The following is a 23,873-nucleotide window of genomic DNA, read 5'->3' as shown; positions in this document are numbered from 1 at the left end:
ACTGGACGTCTTTGGAGCGTCTGACCCCCTTCCTTCTTTTTTATAATGGTCTGAGCCAAGTCTGCCCCTCGCATGTCATTGGCCGCACGGTGTGTCCGTCAAAATAAAGTCCCCTGCCTGCATGGATTCTCAGCAGAGCTATAAAGAATTTAATCTTAGAGCCGGCTCGTTCGCCAGAATATGCACAACAGAATGTTCATGTTTTTACCTTAACTGTTACGTGTAGCCGCTCCTTCTGATGAACAAATAAATACAGTCACACCAAGTAGAAAATAAGGTGTTTTATACCTTTGCTTCCTCACTGAACTAGTGGTGTAAGAAAATAAAATGCTGGGCAGAAAAAACGTGAGCCTTCAAATCAACACGCTTTTAAAAGAAACTGACAAAACACTGATAAACAGAAACAGAAAACTCCAGCCTTGAGTTCCACGTTCGACACCAGACCTCAGTGTTTCTGCACATGCGAGGCAGAGAGCAAAGGTCAAAGTCTCTCCAATGGCAAAATGATAATGAGCACCATATCTCTCATCTCTATATCTGTGACTGCAGACCCGACAGAGCGCGGTGTAACTCCACTCCACTCCACTCCACAAACGGCCCCGAGGTCAACCGAGATAACAAGTGCTTGTTAGGAAATGATTAAGGGTGAAACAAGGTTAAAGGTAATGAACGTCAATGCGCCAAAACTAATAATGCCATCTTTCCTGCTGCTGCCAAACAACCCCACGCTTTTATGCCTTTCTCTCTCTTTGTGATGCATTTCCAATATTTCAGTGCTTGCAGAACTATTTACAGTATTCTCGTCCCCCCCAAGCTCTACTTTTTAACCCCAGATGATCAATAAGGGCTTTCTCAGCAGCCCTCTTTGGCTTTGGTTCATCTCTCGAGGAGATCAATGCCTCGGTTACTCATCTCTGATGGAGCAGGGGAGGTGCAGTCACCTCCTTCACCCCCTCACTGATGTGTCACTGATAAGTCGGCACCAGGCTACGGCTATGCCCAGGTCAGTTTCACTTTAAGCACCAAAAGTGAAAGCCAGACGGGTAGCATAGGTCTGATGATCATCTGACAAAACTTCTGCCCTGAGAGGTAAGACGAGACGGACGCGGCTTCAATAAACACCCTGATCTCATTCTAGTAGCAGCCACCCATTTAGTTACTGAGGATTAAAAGACGTGTTCTACTTTCTTCAACTGAATGTCCATGCACATGAAAAAGAACCTTTTGTTTTACTAACTTTCTAACGCAAAATGATCCTAATCACACCATAATAATCAAAGATTCTGAAAGTTTAGGAAGGAAAGAGATTAACTAATGTTTGATATGACCAAAAACTGCCAAATAAACATAAAATATGTTAATATACTGTATATAAAATGTGCTGTTTTTTTGGTGAATTCTTGTGGAAGTGGAAAATAAGTCTTAAACTAAATCAACATCAATCACGGAGTCATGGACTGCAATGACGCATCGTGGCATTTTCAATGTTGCTGACGTAAAATATTAACAATTTTCCCCATTCCCGATTTTCCCGATAAAGGAGATTTAGCACATTCAACTTATTGAGAGGTCTTTATGTCACAAAACGTAATTATGTTGTATATTTTCCCTTTAGTATTTGCTATCTGCAATTAGACTAAACACAAACACATTACTTTAATTAATCCAATAGGAGGATAAAGTGATGTGTACCCGCATATAATTAAAGCTCGTAACGCTTGTTGTTCGAAGAAGCTTTCACTCATCACAAACTTCTGCTGGCTGATACCAATATGCACTGGTCCCGTGCCAAACTTTCCAAGGTATAAAAGCAGACGTGGCTACTGAATAATGAATTGAAACACAATGCATAATTCATCTACATTTTCCAGTATGGCAGAGCATATTTCAGCAAACACCCCCTGACTCTGACGTGCTGCTGCCGTGCCCCAGCTTGCACTTGAGAAAAAAACTTGCACACGGCGGTGTCTGTAACCGACAGAGATGCAGGTTCTTAGATGCTCATAATGCATAATAATTCACCCATGTCAGACAGAGAAAGTAAATAAATAAATAAAAGCCAAAGCTACAATTACTGACAGCTGAGGAAAGCGTCTTCACCCCCACATGACAGCGACTCTGACAGTTTCTGTGCTTTCTGTCCTAACATTTCGGATGAAATCGGTGTCGTGTGCGTTCAGAGGACGCATATTTTATCTCCACTTTCTGTCCTGCAGCAGCCACAACCTTGCTTACTTCTATTGTTTTTAGTCATTTCAAAATAAAGCATGAACAATGTTAGTAAACATGACATTTCTTCCCCCATGTCCCATACATTATATCCGGCTCACAATCCAGCTGTGTGGTCAAGAAAGCATTTACCAACAGAGTGCCGTCTGCCCGGACGGGCCCTACGACCCATGGCTGTCCTGGTCTCTTGAAGAGACCTGCAGGCCCTGAATGCAGGTCCTGATTGACCTGGTCCCGGCTGTTCACGGTGGGTCCATTCTCCACCATCACTGAGTACGAGGTAAGTCAAGAAAGCCTCTTACAGGCCAAGTGAGCGCACACAGTAATCCCCTCTGTGTCTGCTCGGCAACTTCACCTGCTTCTAATCCATAACCTGATAATCCTACAGGTAAATTTGCAACACAGAGCACACGTTACACAAATACACACGCACACACACACACACACAAGCATTGATAGACGATGCATTATGGACACACACACTCTCTCTCTCTCTCTCACACAAACATCTTTTAAAGACAGAAATCATGCAAGGCCCCAGCATGCAGCTACTCTCCTGCCCCCGCTCTAAACCCAGCTCACACAGCTACATACTCCACATGTCATACATGCAACAAGCAAATGTAATCACACTGAAGGTTTTGCTTAAATGAAGTTATCGACACATTAATCTTAACACCAACTTCCTCAGGGGGACAGATGGGAAAAACGATTTTAGCCACTTCACGGAAGGCTCACCTAATAAAAACATCTTCTATAGCGTCATCATCATCATCATAATCATCATCATCTACAGCCGTTTGTAAAAGTGGTCACTTCCTGCAACAAAAACCATTGGGAAAAGAGTGTTATTTTGTGACTTTGCTGTTGGAAATCCTTCATTCAGATTTACTAAAGTGACACAAAATGTTCTGGTGAGCTAAAAACGTTGATTTTCTCGATGGACTTTGGCACAGGAGAGTGAGAGGTTTACAAACTTCAATTCCCAGCTGGTAAAGGCTGTCAGTGGCAAAATAAAGATAATAAACATAATTGGATAAAATCAGTTTTTCCTTTCTGCCCCCGCTAGTGTCTGGGTCCCGGGCTGCTTAAAAGGAATGGTGTTACGTTCAGCAGCATGCACGGTGGTGCACTCAGTATTGATAATGCATCAATACCTTCATACTGTACTGAAAAAAAAAACACCTGACCTATCTCTGGAAAGACCTATGGCATCAGCGCTCACACTACCGTCTACAAGCACATGCAGTGAGAGGGTAAATTCCCGTTCAGCAATCGTCACTCCAGGCCCCGAGGAGCTACAGGTTCTTCAGGCTCCACAGCTGTTGGACTATGTCTCGACCTTTTGTCAGAAGACAACCCAGAGACAGTCATTGTAGCTCTTGAGGGCCGGGGGTTGAGAGGCAGCTGTTTCTAACCGTTACGCATGGCATGGGCCACATGCAACCTCGATACTCGGGGTTCAAACTGGGCTTCATCCAGTTTCGAGCAAACTCACTTTTGTCAAACCTGTCTGTGAGGTGGGCGCGCATGGTAGCACTGGCACCCTGGCCTGGGTCCTGAAGGTCAGAAGCCTCCTGCCTAATGGTGGTCAACACTAACTGCTCTGTGGGAACCGGAGAGGCCGCGGCGGGAGGGAAAACAACACACACAAGACAATAACAACAAGTCAATATAAACACACATACACACACATACCGCACACATCTACATGTCAATAAATGCACTTTAAATGTGTTTGTATGTGTCAGTCTCTGCAAGCACAAACACAAAGATGATAGTCATGCCTGCCGTCATGAAAGATGGATCTGATAGATACATTTAGAAATGGACTTCACCAAAATGCATGTACAGTAGCTTGCCCTGGAGTGCCCCCCTGTGTACAACATATGCAACTGCCACACGACTGCAGTTTATGAGGCATCTTTTTATCTCCCAGGAGGCATCTACAGTAGCTTGGCAGCCATGACAACCAGTCATTATCTTCCCCAAACACACATAATTGTTGACAGTTGGCTGAGCAGCGTGAAGCACTTGAACTAGACCCACCAACACAGTGACAAGATAACTGAGCGGCATCTTAGTTTGAGTTGATTTCCCTTTATGTTGTGACACAATTCCAGAATAGAAGACGTCTTTCTCAGCCAACAAGAAAAGTGCAGTGACTTGTTTGTGAGTACTTTCTAAGGAAACATGTTCAGAGTTTGAAGCAGACAGTGTTCATCATGTCTTCTATTGGTACTAACAAATTGAAGAATTCTTCTTATGTGTGAACGTGGTGGAGTAAATGTGACAGACTGGCAGCTGCAGACGTCATCAGCGCGGATGTGGCGGCTCGCTAATTGGAGCACAGAATCAAGAGGTCAGGCTCGAAGAGATTACAGCGAAGGCAACATGGGGAATCCTGCAGGGAACACATGTAGTCTACATTTACTCACTGATGCCGACACTGAAGGAAAACCACTCTGTTTCCATGCTGTGCCTTAAATACAGCAGTAAACACTGTTATATGGTGACTTTTACATACACACAAAAAACGTCTCTTAAAGTGAAGGCCAGTTTTTAAACACACAAAAACAAATATAGGGGCTTAAAGCGTATGTGCTCTTCCTCTCCATACAATAGAAAGCTTTTAACCTTTGACTGTTCCTCTGGCAGAAAACATGACACATAACAGGTCTGGGAACTTCCAGGGTTGGCCAGTTATCGCTCATCTCTGTTTGCAATTAACCTTCTATTTCTGGAAGCTTCAAAAAAGAATGCAGCCACACAAACACGCTCATGTGCGCACACACACACACACACACAACAGCAATGCAGCTATAGAATATGTCATTGGATGAGCCAACAAATGTATCACTTCCAGGAAAATCCAGAACAGTCAAGTCTGCTGCTGTGTAAACTGTAAACGTCACACAACACCACTGCAACACACTCCTATTCTCACTGTCAATGAATATGTTGAAAATGTTGAAAATTGTCAGAAAGGACTCTCAAACGTCTTGTTTACTGTCACAGAAGAGCAAAGAAACCAGGAAATAACCAGAGCTTGTTTTTACCTCATAAAACCCCACTCAAATCACCTCCCAATCAGAAATCCATCAACAGTTTGTCTTGATGATCTAAAACACTCAAAATTGTAGCAGGTGCAACAAAAACAATAATGATAGTCAGAAATGTGATGCACATTTTGCTCTTGTCTCACTTTATCTTCTGAATTGGGTCACACTAATTTGTCCTATGTAAAAAATGTTGAGGAAACACTTGTTTCATTGAAAACAATCCTGAACCATGTGTTTTCCAGGTAAACCTGTAGATGTGGATGACCCGACAGGTGAGGTGAGAGCTCAGAGTAAAGGCGGTCACATGATCTTTAAGTGGTCTTAAAGTAATTGACTGTTCTAGGACGGATCTGTTGAAGCTTGAACTGGACGTAACTGAAATGACTCACTATCTCACGTGGGAAAAACTACAATCATATAATTTGATGTTTAGGTGAGTCAAACTATCACTAAATATCCCACAGTGTGTTATGATATGACAACTTTAAAAAGTGTGTGTTTCAATCTTAGGGGGGTTGAATTATAGTAAATGGAGTAAAAACATAAACATCAGTTTCAAAGAATATACAAAATACACATTTTAAATAAATATAAGGATGAAGAACAGCAGTTTCCAGGACAGTAATGGAAATAGTCGTCTTTAAAGCCGGACCTGTTCTTGTGTTGTACTAAGAATATAATTGCATAAAATAATATGTAAATACTTGGTGATGAGATAAAGCAGTCTATAATTGAGTTGTGCATAGGTACATATCAGTTTATACTTCTTCCTACTCCTTTTCAAACATGTGACGAGATGTAAATGTGTTGTCATTGTAAATGTTGCACATGTGTATAAAAATAATGTTATCTATCTATATAATATTATAACGATGTCATGTTAAATTCAGTACATTACATTACATTACATTACATTACATGTCATTTAGCAGACGCTTTTATCCAAAGCGACTTACAAAAGTGCATTTAAACATTTGGGTACAAATAAGAGCTAGAAGTAAGTAAGAGATTCAAGTAGAACAAACTATGAAGTACATCCCAGAAATACAGCTAAGGTCAAACAAATCAGTCACATTCATCCTGATGATTTAAAAATTAATAATGATAATAATAATAATAATAATAATAATAATAATAATAATAGCAATAATTAAAAAAAACATCCATTCAAACTCAGACCCTGAAACTCGCCATGATATTTGATAAATAGCTGTATTTATAGGTTGCGGTAAAAAGGCAGACAGTGCAGCGTGAGCTCCGCAGACACCTGCAGTCTGCTTGTCCTTGCATCACCAGCACGGTGCCAAAAAACAAATGAGACTGGAGGATAAATTAAAAAAAAACTCACATCTCTTACTGCAGTACCGGATCATACCGAGTCCCGAGATGATGCCAGATACATACAGTATACGTACAATCACATGCAGGCCCTGAGATTAGGCCTAATTTCACCCATAATTACATAATAAGACACCATCTTACTGTATGTTGACAGATGGTGAATTCGGCGTGTTCTAGTCTTACCTCCCTCGCTGTGTATCTTCTTGGCTCTCCGGTTGAAATACATCCTGCTGGTGTTGAACGAGTGTCACTGGGGCTGAAGAGGAGATGAGGAGGCCGGAGTGGTGTCATGCTCACGGCTCACGGACAGAAACCGCCGCCGCCGCCGCTGCTGCTGCTCCGCGACACAAGTGCTGCTGCTGCCGCCGCGGCCTCCGGTGCTGCTGCTTCTGCTTCTCACCGGTCATTATTTCTCAGTTGGACCGTGGAGGTGTTGTTGTAGAAGACCGCACCAGTCCAGAACTACCGTCACAACAGTCGTGGTCACAACAGCCGACGTGAATGTGGAGTGCGCCTGTATTCTCACCATTATGGTACATGCCCTATGAGGGTCGCCCAACTTCCGGTTTTCAAAATAAGCTATTTATAAGATATACTACATTTGGGGAAAAAATAAATTGGAAAATAGCAATCGCTATGATTAAAAAAAAAGTATGTTTATTAGAACTACTGTTCCCAAATACACATTATTTTAATGCAACAGCATTATAGCAATAGTATATTATGTCACGTCATGTGCACATAAATGTTTACTAGTATTAATAAATACTGTACAGTTATATTGTGTTCAAGGAATTTGTGATAATTAATTAAATTAATTAAAATTAAAAAAATAATTAAACTTCGATTAATGACAATAAAAACTGAAGCCTATATTAGATATGTAGATAATGAGTAGACTTCACGTTACAATTAATCATAATTAATTTGTTTTAAGGACTTATTTTGAAAATCCTTTGCCTGCCGGATGCAAACTTCCCGTTCCAGGCATTTGAGCGCGCGTCAGATGGTGACATGCATAATATGGCGACATAGAGATAGCTTGTTTGTTGCGATAGTGATCTCTAGCACACACATAAACACCAATGTTAGATCTACGGCCATGACAAAGCTGCATTTTATTCCATTGTTGGGGAGCAGAGAAGAAAACCATGTCTTCTTTGTTAATACATAGAAACATGTTGATCATAAGTGTTTTATTCACTCTCACACATCTTAACAATACATAGTGATGTTTTGCAAAAGTCGATTTCCATCTTATTAAATAGGAACAGAATAAATATTCACTTCCGCAGTGAGTGGCCGCTGCCGGTCTTCATGTGTCCGAGGTGGATGTCCACTGGACCAGGTAAAGTGGGACAGAACGCCTTTCCTTCTGTACCCACATGCTCACATGCACACACGGCTGACTCACTCACACGTACCTCACTCACATAGTCTCACATACACTACACTGCATCCAGCCTGCAGCTATGTTAGTGACAGTAGCTCTTGTGTACTAACTGTTAATGTTGACATACAAAGTGACCCAGCTGGATGAGGCGGTCCCACTAAATAATCCACCTGAGCTATATGAGAAAGGCCAAAATATGTGGTGGTAAAAGAAAAACAAACCATGAAGAGCATACAGATATATATTTTTTAACACTGCCTTACGTGGGTGCCACCATTGCACTATAATGGGCCCAATTTGGAAAAGATGTGACAATGGATTCTGAGGCTACATCAGCAAAGCAACTCCATGATATTGGTCTTGATGTGTGTGAGGTATGGCTCCAAATAAACAGCAACCAAGAGGATTTCAGGGTTTACAAGACTGTTTTTAAGGGGAGATGACAATCAGGCATTACAATGTAAACAACAAACAATACTGTCTTCTCTCTGTATTGCACAACTCATTCTAAATTACAAATCTGAACTCCTGATTATCACATGCCGTTTGTATTTCACTTGAATTATGTTGTTCACATGGATAATGTAAATGATATTAAAGTGGCTAGTTACTGGAAAGGTTGAATTCTGTATTGCCTTTACATGGGACAGGCTTATGCAGAAGGCCTAAAATAATAATATTCAGATGTGCAGAATAAAACTAATTTCAAAATTAAATACATAGCTCATAAACATTACGCTAAACCATAAATTTTCCAACCAACTGTAATGGGACACTTTAAAAATGGATGTTGAAGCATTAAAATGGTTCATGTTTTTAAAAAACGGTTTCCATTCTAAAGAGATGGCAGGTGGGAGGAGCTTCAAAACCTTTAAACACAAGCACCGGTGAATTATTTACAGTTTATATTGAATAAATCAGGTGTAGAAGTGATTCATGTAGTCTAGTTGTGATACAGACGTCACAAATGTTAGACATTAGCGAGTTAAAGTGAGACTAGTCAGCAGCAGCTATGAGAGCTCCTTAAGCTTTAATGCCATCCATTGACATGGGCCTCTGACATAAGAGACCAGCGAAACATGTCAGCGGAGGAAGAAAATAAAACAATAAGTTGCTGAAAACAAGGAGTCTAAAAAAATAAAGTTTTGTAAATTCTCTGCATTTATAGTTTCTCTTTTTCCCCGCACTTTTGGTTTAACCTTCTTCAACTTCAACACAGCGGACATTCAAAGAAATTAAACCATAAAAGCCCTATCTACATGCAAAGCCAACTTGCGTCTGCTCAGCTCAGCCAGCAAGGAACATGACAGTTGTTTTTGTGAGCTCCTTATTCAGTCATGATGCACCGTGAGTATGGGCTGCCTGCAAATGGGGCAGGTGTTGTTTTCAGAGAGCCAGCGATCGATGCAGTGGATGTGGAATTCATGAGAACAGGGGAGGCGGCGCAGCTTGTTGCCTTGGGCGTACTCATTGATGCAGACGCTGCAAGCTCGACCCACCTCCCCCTCCAGACTGGCCTGACCATAGGTACGAGTGGATAGATTGTCAATCTGCTCTTTGGTCAGGCCCCGGGGGTGTTCGTCATCCTCTTCATCATTAAGTAGGAAGAAATGTGCCAGCCGCAGGATGGGTAGAGTACCGTTTTCTACCAGGTTGTTGGTGTCTCTGCTGGCGGCCCGTGCTTCTGTGGTGCTCACTACTCCTCCTCCTCCGAGTCTGGCCTGCCCACCCTGGTCCTCCTCACCTCCAACCAGCCCCACCCTCTCTTGATTTACCCCACCTGTGCCAACCTGGCCAACTATACTCTCATTTGAATGCAGACGACTGGCTGGGGTAGCGTTACTATTTGTGCCAATAGCATCTGCATGACTAGGTGCAATAGTTCCAGAATCAGCCTCAGTCTCCATTAGGGAGCTCAGCTCCCCAAAACCAGTCATAATCTGGCGCAAGATGGAACGCAGTGCAGTGGAGTTTGGTTCCCCCAGCCCTGTCTCACTGATGCGCCTCAGTGGAATCCGGATAGTGCTCACATAGGTGCGGATCCCAGCGCGCTCAGAGCGGGAAATGGTACGTCTAAATCCACCACTATCACTTTCAAATGTGACAGTGTTCTCAGCAACCCGCGCACGTGATCGTGTTCTGCTGGCAATGCTGTCCCGATCACGGTTTTCACCGGGTCGAATCCTTCTCACCTGCAGGTCCAACATGATAGTTGGGTGCCGTCGCGCTGCTGAACTTCCTGCTCCTACAACGTGTGATTCACCATCACGTTCTCCTGACTCTACAGCTGGCTCTGTTAGAGCTGCAGGTTCTGCCACAGCAGCTCCCGTCTCCATGGAAACAGAGCTTGTGCCATTGCTTGGCTCAACAGTGTTGATGCTAGAGCCACTGCCACCACTGCTGGATGGTGGAGTGGAAGTGATAGGTATTCTGTGCAAGGGAGAACGGCTTCGCCTGGACAAGCGAGATGAAACCCCACCCCCTGCAGCAGCCCTACGTGCACGACCACGCGATCGAGTCCGACTGCCACGTGATTCATGTCCTACAGCTGGTGCCTGAGACCCAGACTGAGGTGATACACGGGGACAGTCTATAGAAGCAGCTATATTATCACGTCCCTGCTCTGCTTCTGAATTGAGGGCTTGATGTTGTGATGGTGTAGTTTGTTCCAGAGGAAGGTTAGGAACAGTGGAGGGTGGTGCTAAAGAGTGCAAAGTGCCACCTCTTCTCTGGGCAGCAGCTTGCAGTGGCTCTGGTGCAGGAAGTGCAGGGGGGCTCATAGAAAGAGTGGCAGTACTGGTGCGTGTACGCCGTGTCTGCATCCTTCTACTGAGGGCAGGACGAGAAGAAGGGTATGGAGCTGGCCTTGAAATGGCTGAAGGACGAGGGTTGGTGAAGGAGGAAGCAGTATGTAGAGAGGGTGAGGTTGTATTTGGGGCAGTCACAGGCAGCTCTGCAGTGTCTGCAGTGTCATTATGTTCCCCTGGTTCTGGCTGATCATGGTTGATGTTGATCTCCAGGCTAAAGCGGAATTCTCCACTGTTGGGGTTGGTCCGACTGACAGCACGCCATGTCTGGTTGCCACTCTGTCCACTGCGAGTAGCATTACCAGTACGTCTGAAAGTGTTCAGCCACTCCAGCAATGAGTCACCATTAGATGTTTCTGTTCCAGGCTCTGTGCCTCCTGTAAAAGAAAACAAATATGTATACTATCATGTATTCATCCTGAAAGCTGTGTGAAAACCTTTTTAAAACCTTGTCAAAGCTTGTTCTGTTTGTCATCTGTTATTATGGTACATTTCTGGTTACCTAATTTATCAATAGTGATTTCTCCTAAGCCATTCTCTAATGTCATATGCATCTAGGAAAACTAAAGACCTCCACTGTACCTGCCCCTCGTCGACCTACAGCCCCTCGCTCTTCTCCCTCACCACTACTGCTCTGCTGTTCCCCAGAATCTGCAGTCTGTGAGCGTTGCTCAGTACGAGGCTGAGAGGAAACACGCTCTTTTGCTCCATCAAGACGCTGCCGCAGCTCTTCAGCAGTCACTTCCCCTGTGAAACATTAGGACATGCAGAATATCGTGTGATCAAACAGCAGAGGGTCACAAAGAACAATCTCTGCAATCTCAATGAGGGCATTAACATTGAAAGATGTAATTCTTCTCACCAGGTGTGCCTAGCAGGTTGCCATCTCTCATTAAGCGATACTCCTCTTCACTCAATTCATTGATGAAGTGATAATATGCCTCCTCCCGCCGAAGACGCTCTGCCTGCCTCTGCCGTTCATCTCCCCCACCAGGAGGTTCCATCACAGTGAAAAGTGCTGGAAGACAGGTGAGTGTAAGGAGTCAACCCGGAACAAAATGTCACCTACAGCTTTAGGTTTAAAATTATTTAAAAAAAAAGATAACGCTGAAGCCCCTTTCAGTTAGTGTTAATATTGTGGTGGTGATTACAATCAAATCGACTTATGGGCACTGTGTAAAAACTGCATTCATGTATGCAAAGAATGTAGACACTTGTCTACAAACCACGTCCAAATGTTTTTTTCAGGGTTCTATGGATTCCTTCCACAATCCAAAAACATGCATATTTTGGGATAAGGCAAATTGGACACTATAAATTGACTGTTGGTGTGAGAGTGGATGCTTGTTTGTCTCTATGCGGCCCTGTGATGGACTGTCCAGGGCGTATCCCACCTTTCACCCTATGTCAACTGGAATTGGCACCAGTGACCCCCATGACCCTAACGTGGAGGATAAAGCAGTTAAAGATGAATGAATGAATGAAAGATTTGAAGACACACCGGGCATGTCCAGGCATATACATGAAGCTGGCCACTTATGATCAGGTGCTCAGGATATTAGCATGTGAAGACCTGAATTTTCAGCACTACAGGTTTACATTTACCAATGCCTCTGCAGCTCAAGAGGGCGTTCCTTCGTCATTACAATACGTTATACAACAATAAAGCAAGCTGATAGACAATGTGTCTTATAGCAAGATAAAGAAAAACGCTCAGGGGCAAACAAACGTGTTGTCAGCTTCCACTGTTGTCCTGTCGTGACTAATTTCTAAGCAAAAACGTCAGTTAAAACAACGACATCCATTTTCTCGACTCCAACAGGAGACTGGGTAAGACTAGTCATCATGCTAGCGCAGCTAACTTTTAGCACGACGACTCGTGCCGTGTATCAATATGAGGATAAATACTTGTTTCACACTGGCTGTCAAGAAATCCAGATAGACATCCTGTCAACAGCGTAGTCTTCAAGAAAGCTAAAACTAGCCAAGTTACAACAGTAGCTACACGGAAGGCCATGTTGAAGGTAGGGGCATAATGCAATAAAACTGGCGTTGTCATCCTGGTTAGCCACCAATCACCGGCCTAAAGACGCTGGCAGGCACGTCAAACACCCAATCCCTGCCATGCAGAGGCGGGACAGTGTGGACCACACGGACGTCTTGTCTCCTCCATGTAAACGCAGGGTAAAGAAGGAAAGACAAAGAATCCTGTCAGTGGCTTCAAATAATCACATCATTTAAATGTAGACGGCGGCCAGGGATTAAACACGCCACCGCCCAAACGCAACACTCGGTTTTGTGGCCGTTTCAAGGATACGGAGTGTCATTTTGAATGCGCAACGCTTTACTTGCTAACTGAGTGCTAACGTTAGCGAGCAGCAGCAGCCCGTCGACACTCGCCGACGAGCCGCGAGCCAGAATAAGTCCTCAGATTTTAACACGACAGACCGTTTTAACGAGCCGTTACTGTGCGCGACGTTTGGCACTTAACCCGGGCATGGTTTTGTAAAAGTTGACAATGACGATAAACGGAATTCAGTACCTGACAAAGCAGCTGTAATATGGACGGGTTGCTTTCCTCTCCTTTCTCTCTCAGACCAAGATGGGACCAGTGGTGCTGCATTACCACAATGTCCGCTCTGAACAACCTCCCTGGCAACATTAGTTCCTAGGTCTCCAAAACATTGAAACGAAACACGTCCACTACATTTGACTGGGGAATAGCGCCGATTTTTACTGAAGAGAAACTCACTTACATGGATATGCCAAAAATTTATTCTTGCGAAAGTGTGTTATTTTACACTTATATTTTAAGCAGCATTGAGTGGTTTTAAACCACTCACATTGGTGGAGACCTCCAACATGAAACACTCAAAAGATAAAAGGTGGGCGGACGTTTTCCACACCATATAACCTGGTGACATATGTAACACATCTCATAGCATTGGTTTGTAGACTTTCATCATCAGAGCACCACTGTGGACAATAGTCAAATGTAGCCAACATCAAATAATGAAAAGAGCAAAAGGTAATTCTGAGGATAAAAACGTCTTTCTTGTTGAAGTAGTTCAAATATTTATACTTGTGTTAATGTGGCTCAGTCTTTTCTTTAAAATGTCAACTTAAGCCATAGAGTCCAAGCATATAGTTGACGCATGCTTCAATAAAAACTCCGTAGACCACGTCCTTCGTTTATACTGTATACTGAAACTTTCTTCTGTCATACAAAGTCGCATGATAAGTACAATAAATGTAAATTAACAGTGGTTCAAAGCACGGTCGAAAACTAGTGTACTCTCAAGTCTCCACGGCTTCAACTACAATCTAACCTGCAAGCCTGTTAACTGTACGGCCAATCAGAGGTCAGGGCTGACTGCAGTAATCAACAAACTCAATTAAGCATAATACAAAGAAACTGTGGAGTCACTTATTCTTAACAAAACAAAATACACAGTTATTTTGTCCCAAATGACTCTAACAGTATGTATTTGATCATTTTCATATTACTGTTTTGTGACATAAACATCAAATATTTATGAATTAATTCACTTAAAAAATAAAACTTAATTGGATGTTGCTCTAACGCATTTATCTTTACCAGCAGTCATACTAAATGAATTAATAAAAAAAATGTTAATATGATGATGATAATATTAAAGAATAAAAAAAAGCTATAATAAGTAATCCAGCTTTAATCATTTAAACTAAATCTAAACTTAATTAACGCAATACTGGCTCATACAAATAATAATAGAAGAAATATGGTTATTGTTTTGTTATATGGTCACAACCATGATAATATTCTATTCAATGCTATACTGTAGTGGTAAACAAAAGCAAGACAAGATATTTCAAAGAGAGTACGTATTATAGGGCAGATATTTGCATATATTCATAAATATAAATTCAAGAATTTACACATCAGCTGTACAAGTGAGTATTTCCACGTGGTGTTAAGATCTCTCTCTCTCTCTCTCTCTCTCTCTCTCTCTCTCTCTCTCTCTCTCGCTCGCTCTCTGTTGCAGGGCTGTCTTCACGACATTTTTGCGACAGTGCCGTGCGCCAATACGCCGTCGTTACCGAGTGAAGTGCGTCTCTTTGGAAGCAAATACCGGCTGAGGGAAACGCAGCAACAAGAGAAAGGAACAAATTGCGAGCTCGTTTTCCACCGGGACTCCCTCCGACCACCGCGCACCCCCGTCGGCGCATTCAATTCAGCCCGATAGCTCGATGTTGAGGCTGGGTTGAAGGAAGAAAGGGCCACGCTGGGGAAGGCAACTAGCCGAATAAACATAGCGAGCTCGTTGGAGTAGCTTAGTTGCCTCCCTAAGGCGACGCTTTAAAAAAAGGGAAGGAGCGGACACATTTAGCCCGAACACTGGTGAAAATGGACTATGATTTTAAAGTCAAGCTGACCGGCGAGAGAGAACGAGTCGAGGACCTGTTTGAGTACGAAGGATGCAAAGTGGGAAGAGGCACCTACGGTCATGTGTACAAAGCGAAGAGAAAAGATGGGTGAGTAAATAATGACCAGCAAGGCCTTCAGCCAGTGAACCCTGCGCCAGCTCCCTCCCTCTCCCAGATACAGTTTAATTACTGCTCTAAATCCCCCCTTCAAGGCCAATGGCAGAGGAGGGAGGCATGCAACAGCACGAAAGACGGGCGTACTGAAACATTCTGCTCTGTCAGGATGATGAAGCAGCAATGTGACGCTCTTTAAAAAAACATTGCCATATGGCCATATTACATTTTGATAATAAATAAATCTACAGACATTTGCAAGTGACTGTATCAAAGTGATGCAGTGTTACCCTTATCATATGCCAGGTACATGTTTTGTGCTCTCTGACTAAGGAAAAGGCCAAAACTAGTATTATTGTAGTTATGAGTCGATAGATGGAAAGAAAATTAAATTGTTGTAGCAACCAGATCCTTTTGAACCTTCCAATCATTTCTGGCCGTTCAAAGTTCTTTATCACAGTTAAACATTATTTGACATAATGTAGTTCAGTTCAATACTGTCCAGTGCAGTTTAAAGTTCTTTTTTCGCAGTTTTAAGTTCTTTATCGCAGGTCAGAGCTCTTCAAAGAAGCTCTAATCTAAGATAGTAATGCTGTCCTCTGTAACATGAAGTTCATCATCACATTTTGAAGTCAGTAATCACAGTTCAAAGTTCTTTAACACAAGTCGTCCTTCATTCTTTGAGTAAAGTTTGTCTTTATTTTTTTTTGTGTGCATTCATGTTGCTATTTATTTTCTTTCTTTTGTTCTTATGTGATCATGACATGAAATAAGGTTAGAGAAAGCTGCTGATAACAGGCAAAGGTACCCGCCTGGCAACATTGATGCTGTGGTTTGTAGTTGGTCAACACTACACACTTTCATTTCTAAAGCTCTTCTCTATTTCCAACACCCATAGCTGTGTCTGGACCTGACCTGAAGGCAGCTCGAGCCATCAGGCCCATTATCACAGCACAGAACATACTGGCAGCCAGGACCACACAAAAGAGCCCCAAAGTGTTTAAAGACGTTTGTGTTTACAAAAAGCAGCTGCTGTTTGTGAGACTCCGTGAGCTTATTTGAGGCACAAAGCATGGGTTTATAAGATGATTTAAACCGGGGGGAGGGAAGGGTTGTAACCATTTTGTGCAAGTAAGAGAAGGTCCCAGTGCGCTGTTTGTCCCTCACCAGCTGCCAAACTGCCTGATTCCTCTCCCCGTCTATTGTTTTGATCCTCAGAGGTGAGCTTGATTACACAAATCTGGAGGTAATACAACTCGGGCTCTGCTCAGAGTCCCTGTACCAGCTGCCATGTGCCCCCCTTTATGTTTCTGTGCAGACAGTCCTCACGAGGCCCGCCAGTCTGGTTTGGTGTTGATGTTGCTTTGCCTCTGTGTTTGTAGGAAGGATGACAAGGACTACGCCCTCAAGCAGATTGAAGGCACTGGCATCTCAATGTCAGCCTGCAGAGAGATTGCAGTAAGAACTTCTTGGCTTAGTGTGTGCCTATTGTTTGATCTCTGTCGAACACCCTTCATTCCATTCCTAGGTGGTTTATGCAACATGTGACATCACCCTCCTGTCGTAATTAGGGTTTGTTATGTCAGTGGCACCAACAGGCATAGAGTCACAGAATATGAATATACATTTACACTGGGTTATAGTCTTTGTGTACAGTCTTTTAACGTGGTTAATTCTCAAAATGAGTTTGTTTATTGCAGCTGCTGCGGGAGCTGAAGCACCCCAATGTCATCTCACTGCAGAAGGTTTTCCTGTCACATGCAGACCGTAAAGTGTGGCTGCTCTTTGACTACGCTGAACATGATCTCTGGGTAAAATACACACACGAAACAAGCACAACGAAGCTACATGACAGGACTTATATTAGACTACATATTTCCTAAATAGGTATTAGGTTGTTAATATTTAACCTTTTAAGATTTCCCAGGAACTACATATACTCTCATATTCCCCATCAGCCCTTAGTAAACTCAAAATGGCGGTAATTATGCACTGTTAGAGCACAGATACACCAAGAAGTCAGCATTTTGGAGCAAAGCCTCTGCTGCTTTACAGTTGATAGTTTGAACTGGCGTGTTATCAGAGCCAAGGCAATTTTCTGCCACAGAGCTGCAGCGCTCCGTATTTGCTTCGTTAAGCAGTGGAAACAAATGCCACAAACATCAGCCTCACTCGTGCTGCCTGCGGTGACAAACTTACATTTGTCCGTATGCAAATATAGGAAGAGAACACTTCTGGTTTACACACAGCAGTCCTTTTTTTAAATTTTGTTTTTATTGTTTTGTCTTCCCATAGCACATTATTAAGTTTCACAGAGCGTCTAAGGCCAACAAGAAGCCACTTCAGCTGCCTAGAGGAATGGTCAAGTCTCTGCTCTACCAGATCCTGGATGGCATCCATTACCTCCATGCCAACTGGGTCCTCCACAGAGACCTTGTAAGGAGGATTGCAGGAGGGGGCAGAGGGGGAAAGGGGACAGGACAAGAGGTGGGGAGGAGAATATTTAGGTAGAAGGGAAGAGCAAGCGATGATGAAAGACTGGAATGTAGTGGGAAGAGGAGTGAAGCTGTTTCTGTCTGTCTAGTCTTGTGTCACATGTCTTTTTTTAGGTGTTTAAGTTGATTAAAATGATCATGCAGCAGAGTATTGACTGTTATTCATACAAATTATATGTTGTACTTGCTGTAGTGATTGATTTCTGCAGGCTGTTTCATGTAATGCAATTGTTCCTTTAAAATAACAATACTGTACAAACGCTGTCAATAGCATATCTATAGTGTATTGATTTTTAACAGCTTCATTACTGCCATGCCAAATTAGATTCCATTTGGCTCACTGGCAGACAGACAGTGGTGAGATGGAAATGGTTGAAAAGCCTCTCCTTGTGGGATGAAGCTGGTGTGTTTTATTAACCACTAGGGGGCAGCAACATAGTCTTGATAATGCATGCCATTTATGACTGTATTAAACTAGTGAAACAAATCTAGCATACTTATTAGAATATAGAAGCATGCTTATTTAATTTAATGTTGAATTATCTCCTGTTCTCCACCAGAAACCAGCTAACATTTTAGTGATGGGTGAAGGACCAGAGAGGGGTAGAGTAAAGATTGGTATGTATACATGTCTTTTGTTTGGATAAATAAAGTAAACTATTATTATTATTTAAATGTGTTACCAGGATACCAGGATAATGTGATTTTTCTTCTTCTACAGCGGACATGGGGTTTGCCCGTCTATTTAATTCACCGCTAAAGCCTTTAGCCGATCTCGACCCTGTGGTGGTCACCTTCTGGTACAGAGCACCTGAACTGCTGCTGGGGGCTCGGCACTATACCAAAGCCATCGGTGAGAACTGTGCGACACAGTCTGTCCGTGCAGCTCCTCTATGCTTAACTGGCTGCTTAATTGTTTTGTTCTTTCAGACATCTGGGCGATAGGCTGCATCTTTGCAGAACTGCTGACGTCTGAGCCCATATTTCACTGTCGCCAGGAGGACATCAAGACCAGTAACCCTTACCACCATGACCAACTGGACCGCATCTTTAACGTCATGGGCTTCCCTGCTGGTGAGACTCCACTGCTGCCACACAAAAAAAATGTCCTGAGAAAAACTGTTCATTCCAATTTTAAATATTTACTATTTCATACTGATTAGTTTCCTGTGAGCCAGCATTCCTCCAAACAGGGATGTTTTGCTTGATATATTGGAAAGAATTACTATTCCAAACCGTTTATTTATTTTAATGTTGCTACTGTTTTCCCTTTTCAATCCATATTTGGATAATTATTTCCCTCGTCTTCTCTCGCTCTTTCTCTTTAGGCAGTAATGTGGTCTGTGGCCTCTGAACATCAATCCACTGACACGATAGATGAAGCCAAGTCACAAACACAGAAACTTTGACTTGCAGGGCCACATTTGGGCCTATATTTTCCAGTTCACTTAATCTGCTTCTGGTCTTTTCCCCCCTCCTACCATCTCTGCTGTTCTATTTGTGTAATGTACCGTTCTTTTTGATGGATGGATGGAAGGAAGAATCATATTTTAAGTTTAAGTAATATGTATGTACACTCTGTGAAACAAAACTCGGTCAACTCAAGAAGGTTTATTGAGTTTATTCTGTTCTGTAGGAAAGGGATGGTGTGTCCTGGTGAAGTGATGTAATCCTCTTGCTCCCTCATTTTTACAGATAAAGACTGGGAGGACATCAAAAAGATGCCAGAACACTCTACGCTGATGAAAGACTTTAGGAGGAACACGTGAGTGTGCACAGCCCCACTGTCCCACTTTTCTTCAAAATGTGAAACAAAAGGCAAAGCTGAGCAAAACAAAGTGCTGTGTCTGCCGGAAAACAGCTTCTTACGTAATCGTGTGAACGGTCTGCTTGTTCTTACACTGTGTGAGGTAATTGTACCATAGGTGTCATATCACTATAATGTGCTCCTTCTTATGACAGATATACAAACTGCAGCCTTATAAAGTACATGGAAAAGCATAAAGTCAAACCCGACAGCAAAGCATTCCACTTGGTAAGTAATAGTCCTGTTACACGATCCCTTGTAGCTTGCTTTGTCATAATTTCACTCCTGTTTTGACACCAAAGTTGAAATTCATTTCAGCTACAAAAGCTCTTGACAATGGACCCCATCCGTAGAATCACATCTGAGCAGGCCATGCAGGACCCTTACTTTCTTGAGGAACCTCTGCCCACATCTGAGTGAGTCAGAACACACAAACCCACACATATACAGTCTGTGTCTGCTTTATTGTTATTTTGTGCTACTCCTTCGCTTGCGTTACAATGTGTTGGGATGTGTATTGCCCTGAAGTCATGGGTCCTTAATGTCTTTTCATGTTTTTTTTCTTTTTCAAGTGTGTTTGCGGGTTGCCAGATTCCCTATCCCAAGAGGGAGTTCCTGACAGAGGAGGAGCCAGAGGACAAGGCAGACAAAGTAAGAAATCCATGTGCTTCAGGGAAACATTACAGCAAAGAATCGGTAAAGAGACATCCATCATGGCTGATTTTAAAATGTGACTGCATCTTTGACAATGCAAATACTGTATGTGGAGTAATCAAATCATCAATGACCGTTTGGCTTGTAGAAAAACCAGCAGCAGCAACAGGGAAACAACCACACAAATGGGGCGGGGCACACTGGCAACCCTGACAACAGTCACGCCCAGGGTCCGCCTCTGAAAAAAGTGCGTGTCGTCCCGCCCACCACTACCTCAGGTGGCCTCATCATGACCTCAGACTACCAGGTATGTCTCCCGCTTTCTTTCCTCATGACTCACTGTTGAATCCTTTTTTTTTGTAGATAATGTTGTATTCTTTTTAATGTTATTTGTTCTGTATGCACTCAAGCGAGTAAATGGGTCACATTCCCCAAAAGTTTTTTGTACCATCATGAATTTTAATGAAAATTGTCTCGACAAATAGATTTAAAAAAGAATATATAGCTCCCGTCTCTCTGTCTGTGTCAACTCGTCTGTCACAAGTTCAGAAAAGAGGCCAGTGTCCCAGAAGGGAGATGAAACTTGGTGCAGATTCAGATATTAATTTATTTATTCATTGATTTTCTACCACTATATCCTCCACATGAGGGTTGAGGGGGGCTGGAGCCAATCTCAGCTGACATAGGGGTGGGTAAAGATGGGGTACGTCGTGGACAGGTCACTCACCTATTGCAAACATTCAGAGACGAACAACCATTCACTCTCACACTCACATCTATGGTTAATTTAGAGTGTCCAATTAACCTCTGCATGTTTTTGAACTGTGGGAGGAAGCTGAAGTACCTGGAGAGAACCCACACTAGCACTAGGAGAACATGCAAACTCCACACCACAGCACAGCCTTCAGCCAGTGAATTTCTTACTGTGAGGCAACAATGTTAGTCACTGTACCACCCCTTCTGATACACACTTTACACTAAAATTAGTGAGCATAGGCAGTGTTTTTTAACATGAAAAAGGCCTTTTCCATTACCAGTAGATGGATGAGTTGAGGTTTTGTTTTGTTTTTTACTACTGAGAGGCAAAAGTATTATAAACAATCTTTCAGTTGTTGGAATGATGCACTGGAATGATTTACATCACTGCCACCTGAAATGGGCACATACTGGTGCAGACTCTGCAACTAGACAGTCAAGTATTACATGGCAAAATGATGTGGTTGTCATGTTAACATTACCGCTGATCAGGACTTAATTCTCATTGCAGTCAAAAGTCACATGTCTTGGGGCTGTTCCCATTCAGCATCTCAAACTGTGTGAAAGCTGGCGGAAACAAACAAAAAATATCTCTTTGTATTTTTCTTTTTTTTTTTTCCATACAGCGCTCCAATCCACATGCTGCCTACCAGAACCCTGGACCAAGCACATCACTGCCCCAAAGCAGCATGGGATACTCCACTACCTCCCAGCAACCGCCCCAGTACTCCCACCAGACCCATCGCTACTGAAACACCCCTCCCGCACTTACGTACACACACACGACACATTCACCACAGCCCTCGCCATGCCCACCTGAACGAATGTACTGAGGCATGTGGGGATGTCCAAGGCTACAAATCCCGACCCCACCTGACCTCAGAGGGCACCTTCTCAGCAGCAGTCGTCTGTTAGACCAGAATGGCAACAACCCTCAGTCTTCACCTTTTACCCCAGTATTTGAAACATTGATTATAAATAAAAACCCTGACAGGTGAAACACAAGACGGGAGGATGAGAGAGGAAAAAAAGGATGCTGTGACTTTGACCTGTATCTGCTGTTCACATTATCAAACCAGCCTGGAGAAGATGGCTTTAGAGGGGCACATGATCATTTTTCGTGTCATTTTCCTCCCCCTCTTTATCCTCACCTGTCCACATATCCTCCACCAACATCCTGCCCCCAGACAGTTACCCTCTTCTGGTTGAAGCTTGGATGAGATTGAAAGCTGCTATGTGACTGCCAGCGTCGACAGATTCACTGTCCTTCCATTTGTCTGTCTGTCTGTTAATTTTGTGTGTGTGTGTGTGTGTGTGGCCCGGTGAGGGCCTCGGCTGAGGACTGAACCGAGCTGCTGTTGAAGTATGCTCGGAGGATGTGGAGCCCCCACAGCTGTGGCATTGAGGGTTTTTGTTCTGAAAGGACTTTTAAAAAAACATAAAGATTTTAGTAGTTTATAATTTAATTGGTTTTCATGATATTGTTTTCATGGCAGGAGTGACACAGCAGCGTATGCTGGCTGAAAGCTCAGCTGCTCTGTGCTGTGGGCGAGCCTTACATCATGATGACGAAACCAACCAATTGCATGGAGGATGGCAGTTGGAACATGCATTGTACTGTATTGTATTGGAATATTTTACAGCAAGTAACATGACAATAAAAGTGGAAACCTTGATATTTTGGGAGGGTCCCTCACTTACAGCTACTGTTTCATAGATGTTCAAACACACAATGCGTCTGTATTTTAGTGTGTTTTTAGTGCTGATGACCACAAGTCTTTTATATATTTTATCCTGTCACCCACTGCTGGTGCTGGAGCAATGTCGGTTTAAGTGACTAACCCTAACTTTTCAGATAGAAGATGAACCAGTCTGTCTCTTGGGTCTCTGGGTATGAAATAGGTAAGAAATATAACAAAGGCAGAAGATGAAGATGAATTGCAAAATGATATTTTCTGTGGGGATATTGACTAGTTTTGTCAGAAATATGGATTCTGTCTTATTTACAAACTCACAAAATGGCAACAAAGCATGCCAGCATCTTTTCCTTAACTCTACAGTTGCACTAAATTAAATTTGTCACGCACACTACATGTGTGCTTTTAGTATTCATGCTTTAATCAATTATATATGTCCAACTGACAGCTTTATAACATATGCAGGCCTTTGCTTTGCCTCATGTCCAGGAATAGAACTCGCATTTTCAATTAGGTAACTCTCAGTCCTTTTTTAATGTAGTTTTTTTCAACTGAATTCATTTTTTGGACTGTTTTATTTTCAATTGTATTCATGTTTGTATTTGCATACAAACATGTCAACATGACATTACATTACATTACATTACATGTCATTTAGCAGACGCTTTTATCCAAAGCGACTTACAATGGAATTGAGTACAAACCTGCGACCATTGCGACCATGATGTCTTTCGCACACAGGGGACCGGTCTTAACCACTGAGCCACTCCACCCAACATAACATAAAGCCTAATAGATGAACCCCGGTCAATACCATGTCCCTCAGTAATTAGACATTTACAAGATATATGGCATTATGTTTTAGATTCCTTATAGATAAAATGTGTCACATAGTTAGATATACACTGACTCTATATCAGTGCAAGGCAGATATACATTAACATAATACATACTGTATATTCTCTGTTTCTTTTGCTTTAAGGTGATTCTTTTTGTCTGCAAACACACCTGGGAGAGAAAGGCATGGATCTATGAATAGCAAATCCTCTCCCTGAGCCTCTTCCTTCAGGATGCTGGCCCTGCTACTTCACTCTGTTATCCAATACTATCC

The 23,873-nt window shown here is 42.7% G+C and overlaps 3 protein-coding genes and 1 long non-coding RNA gene across 12 annotated transcripts in view; 2 read left to right on the top strand and 2 right to left on the bottom strand.

Annotated features, from left to right (window-relative positions):
* atp8a2 (ATPase phospholipid transporting 8A2) overlaps positions 1–7,174 on the bottom strand; it is a 55,250-nt gene extending 48,076 nt beyond the window's left edge. For 2 of the 7 annotated variants that reach the window (XM_044033259.1, XM_044033277.1), the window contains exons 1-2: positions 6,816–7,160; positions 3,728–3,835 (exon numbers count right to left, since the gene is read on the bottom strand). In XM_044033259.1, the coding sequence (XP_043889194.1) occupies positions 3,728–3,835; positions 6,816–6,858 (151 nt within the window). In that variant the 5' untranslated portion in view covers positions 6,859–7,160. Of the gene's footprint in view, positions 1–2,361; positions 2,667–3,727; positions 3,836–6,815 lie in introns of those variants that run through there. The other 5 variants (XR_006360972.1, XM_044033268.1, XM_044033286.1 and 2 more) reach the window with 5 other exon arrangements.
* Positions 4,160–6,846, top strand: LOC122774236. Of its 2 annotated transcripts, none has more exons than XR_006360975.1 (3): positions 4,160–4,401; positions 4,485–5,724; positions 6,787–6,846. It is a non-coding gene; the product is annotated as an uncharacterized LOC122774236 (long non-coding RNA). The 2 variants fall into 2 exon arrangements; XR_006360974.1 differs by having other exon boundaries at positions 4,165–4,591; positions 5,534–5,724.
* Positions 7,175–8,431: 1,257 nt separating the features above from the next.
* On the bottom strand, positions 8,432–13,456 carry rnf6 (ring finger protein (C3H2C3 type) 6). Its single transcript, XM_044033329.1, has 4 exons — positions 13,375–13,456; positions 11,695–11,850; positions 11,415–11,579; positions 8,432–11,209 (listed from the first exon to the last, which is right to left on the bottom strand). The coding sequence occupies exons 2-4, from the start codon at positions 11,834–11,836 to the stop codon at positions 9,357–9,359; spliced, it is 2,160 nt and encodes a 719-aa protein (XP_043889264.1). The 5' UTR covers positions 11,837–11,850; positions 13,375–13,456; the 3' UTR covers positions 8,432–9,356.
* A 1,419-nt stretch (positions 13,457–14,875) lies between these two features.
* cdk8 (cyclin-dependent kinase 8) lies at positions 14,876–22,761 on the top strand. Of its 2 annotated transcripts, none has more exons than XM_044044610.1 (13): positions 14,876–15,347; positions 16,736–16,811; positions 17,054–17,164; positions 17,649–17,789; positions 18,409–18,466; positions 18,570–18,701; positions 18,779–18,922; positions 19,544–19,613; positions 19,811–19,883; positions 19,974–20,071; positions 20,228–20,351; positions 20,458–20,616; positions 21,692–22,761. In XM_044044610.1, exons 1-13 carry the CDS (start codon positions 15,220–15,222, stop codon positions 21,815–21,817), a joined length of 1,440 nt encoding a protein of 479 aa, XP_043900545.1. In that variant the 5' UTR covers positions 14,876–15,219; the 3' UTR covers positions 21,818–22,761. The 2 variants fall into 2 exon arrangements, with proteins under 2 accessions (XP_043900545.1, XP_043900551.1); XM_044044616.1 differs by having other exon boundaries at positions 14,877–15,347; positions 20,228–20,306.
* The last annotated feature ends 1,112 nt before the right edge of the window (positions 22,762–23,873 follow it).

The sequence above is a fragment of the Solea senegalensis genome, linkage group LG1 (genome assembly GCF_019176455.1).
Source record: "Solea senegalensis isolate Sse05_10M linkage group LG1, IFAPA_SoseM_1, whole genome shotgun sequence".
In the NCBI taxonomy this organism is placed as follows: Eukaryota; Metazoa; Chordata; class Actinopteri; order Pleuronectiformes; family Soleidae; genus Solea; species Solea senegalensis.
The sequence above is the reverse complement of the archived record's forward strand: the minus strand, read 5'-3'. Positions and strand labels throughout refer to the sequence as shown.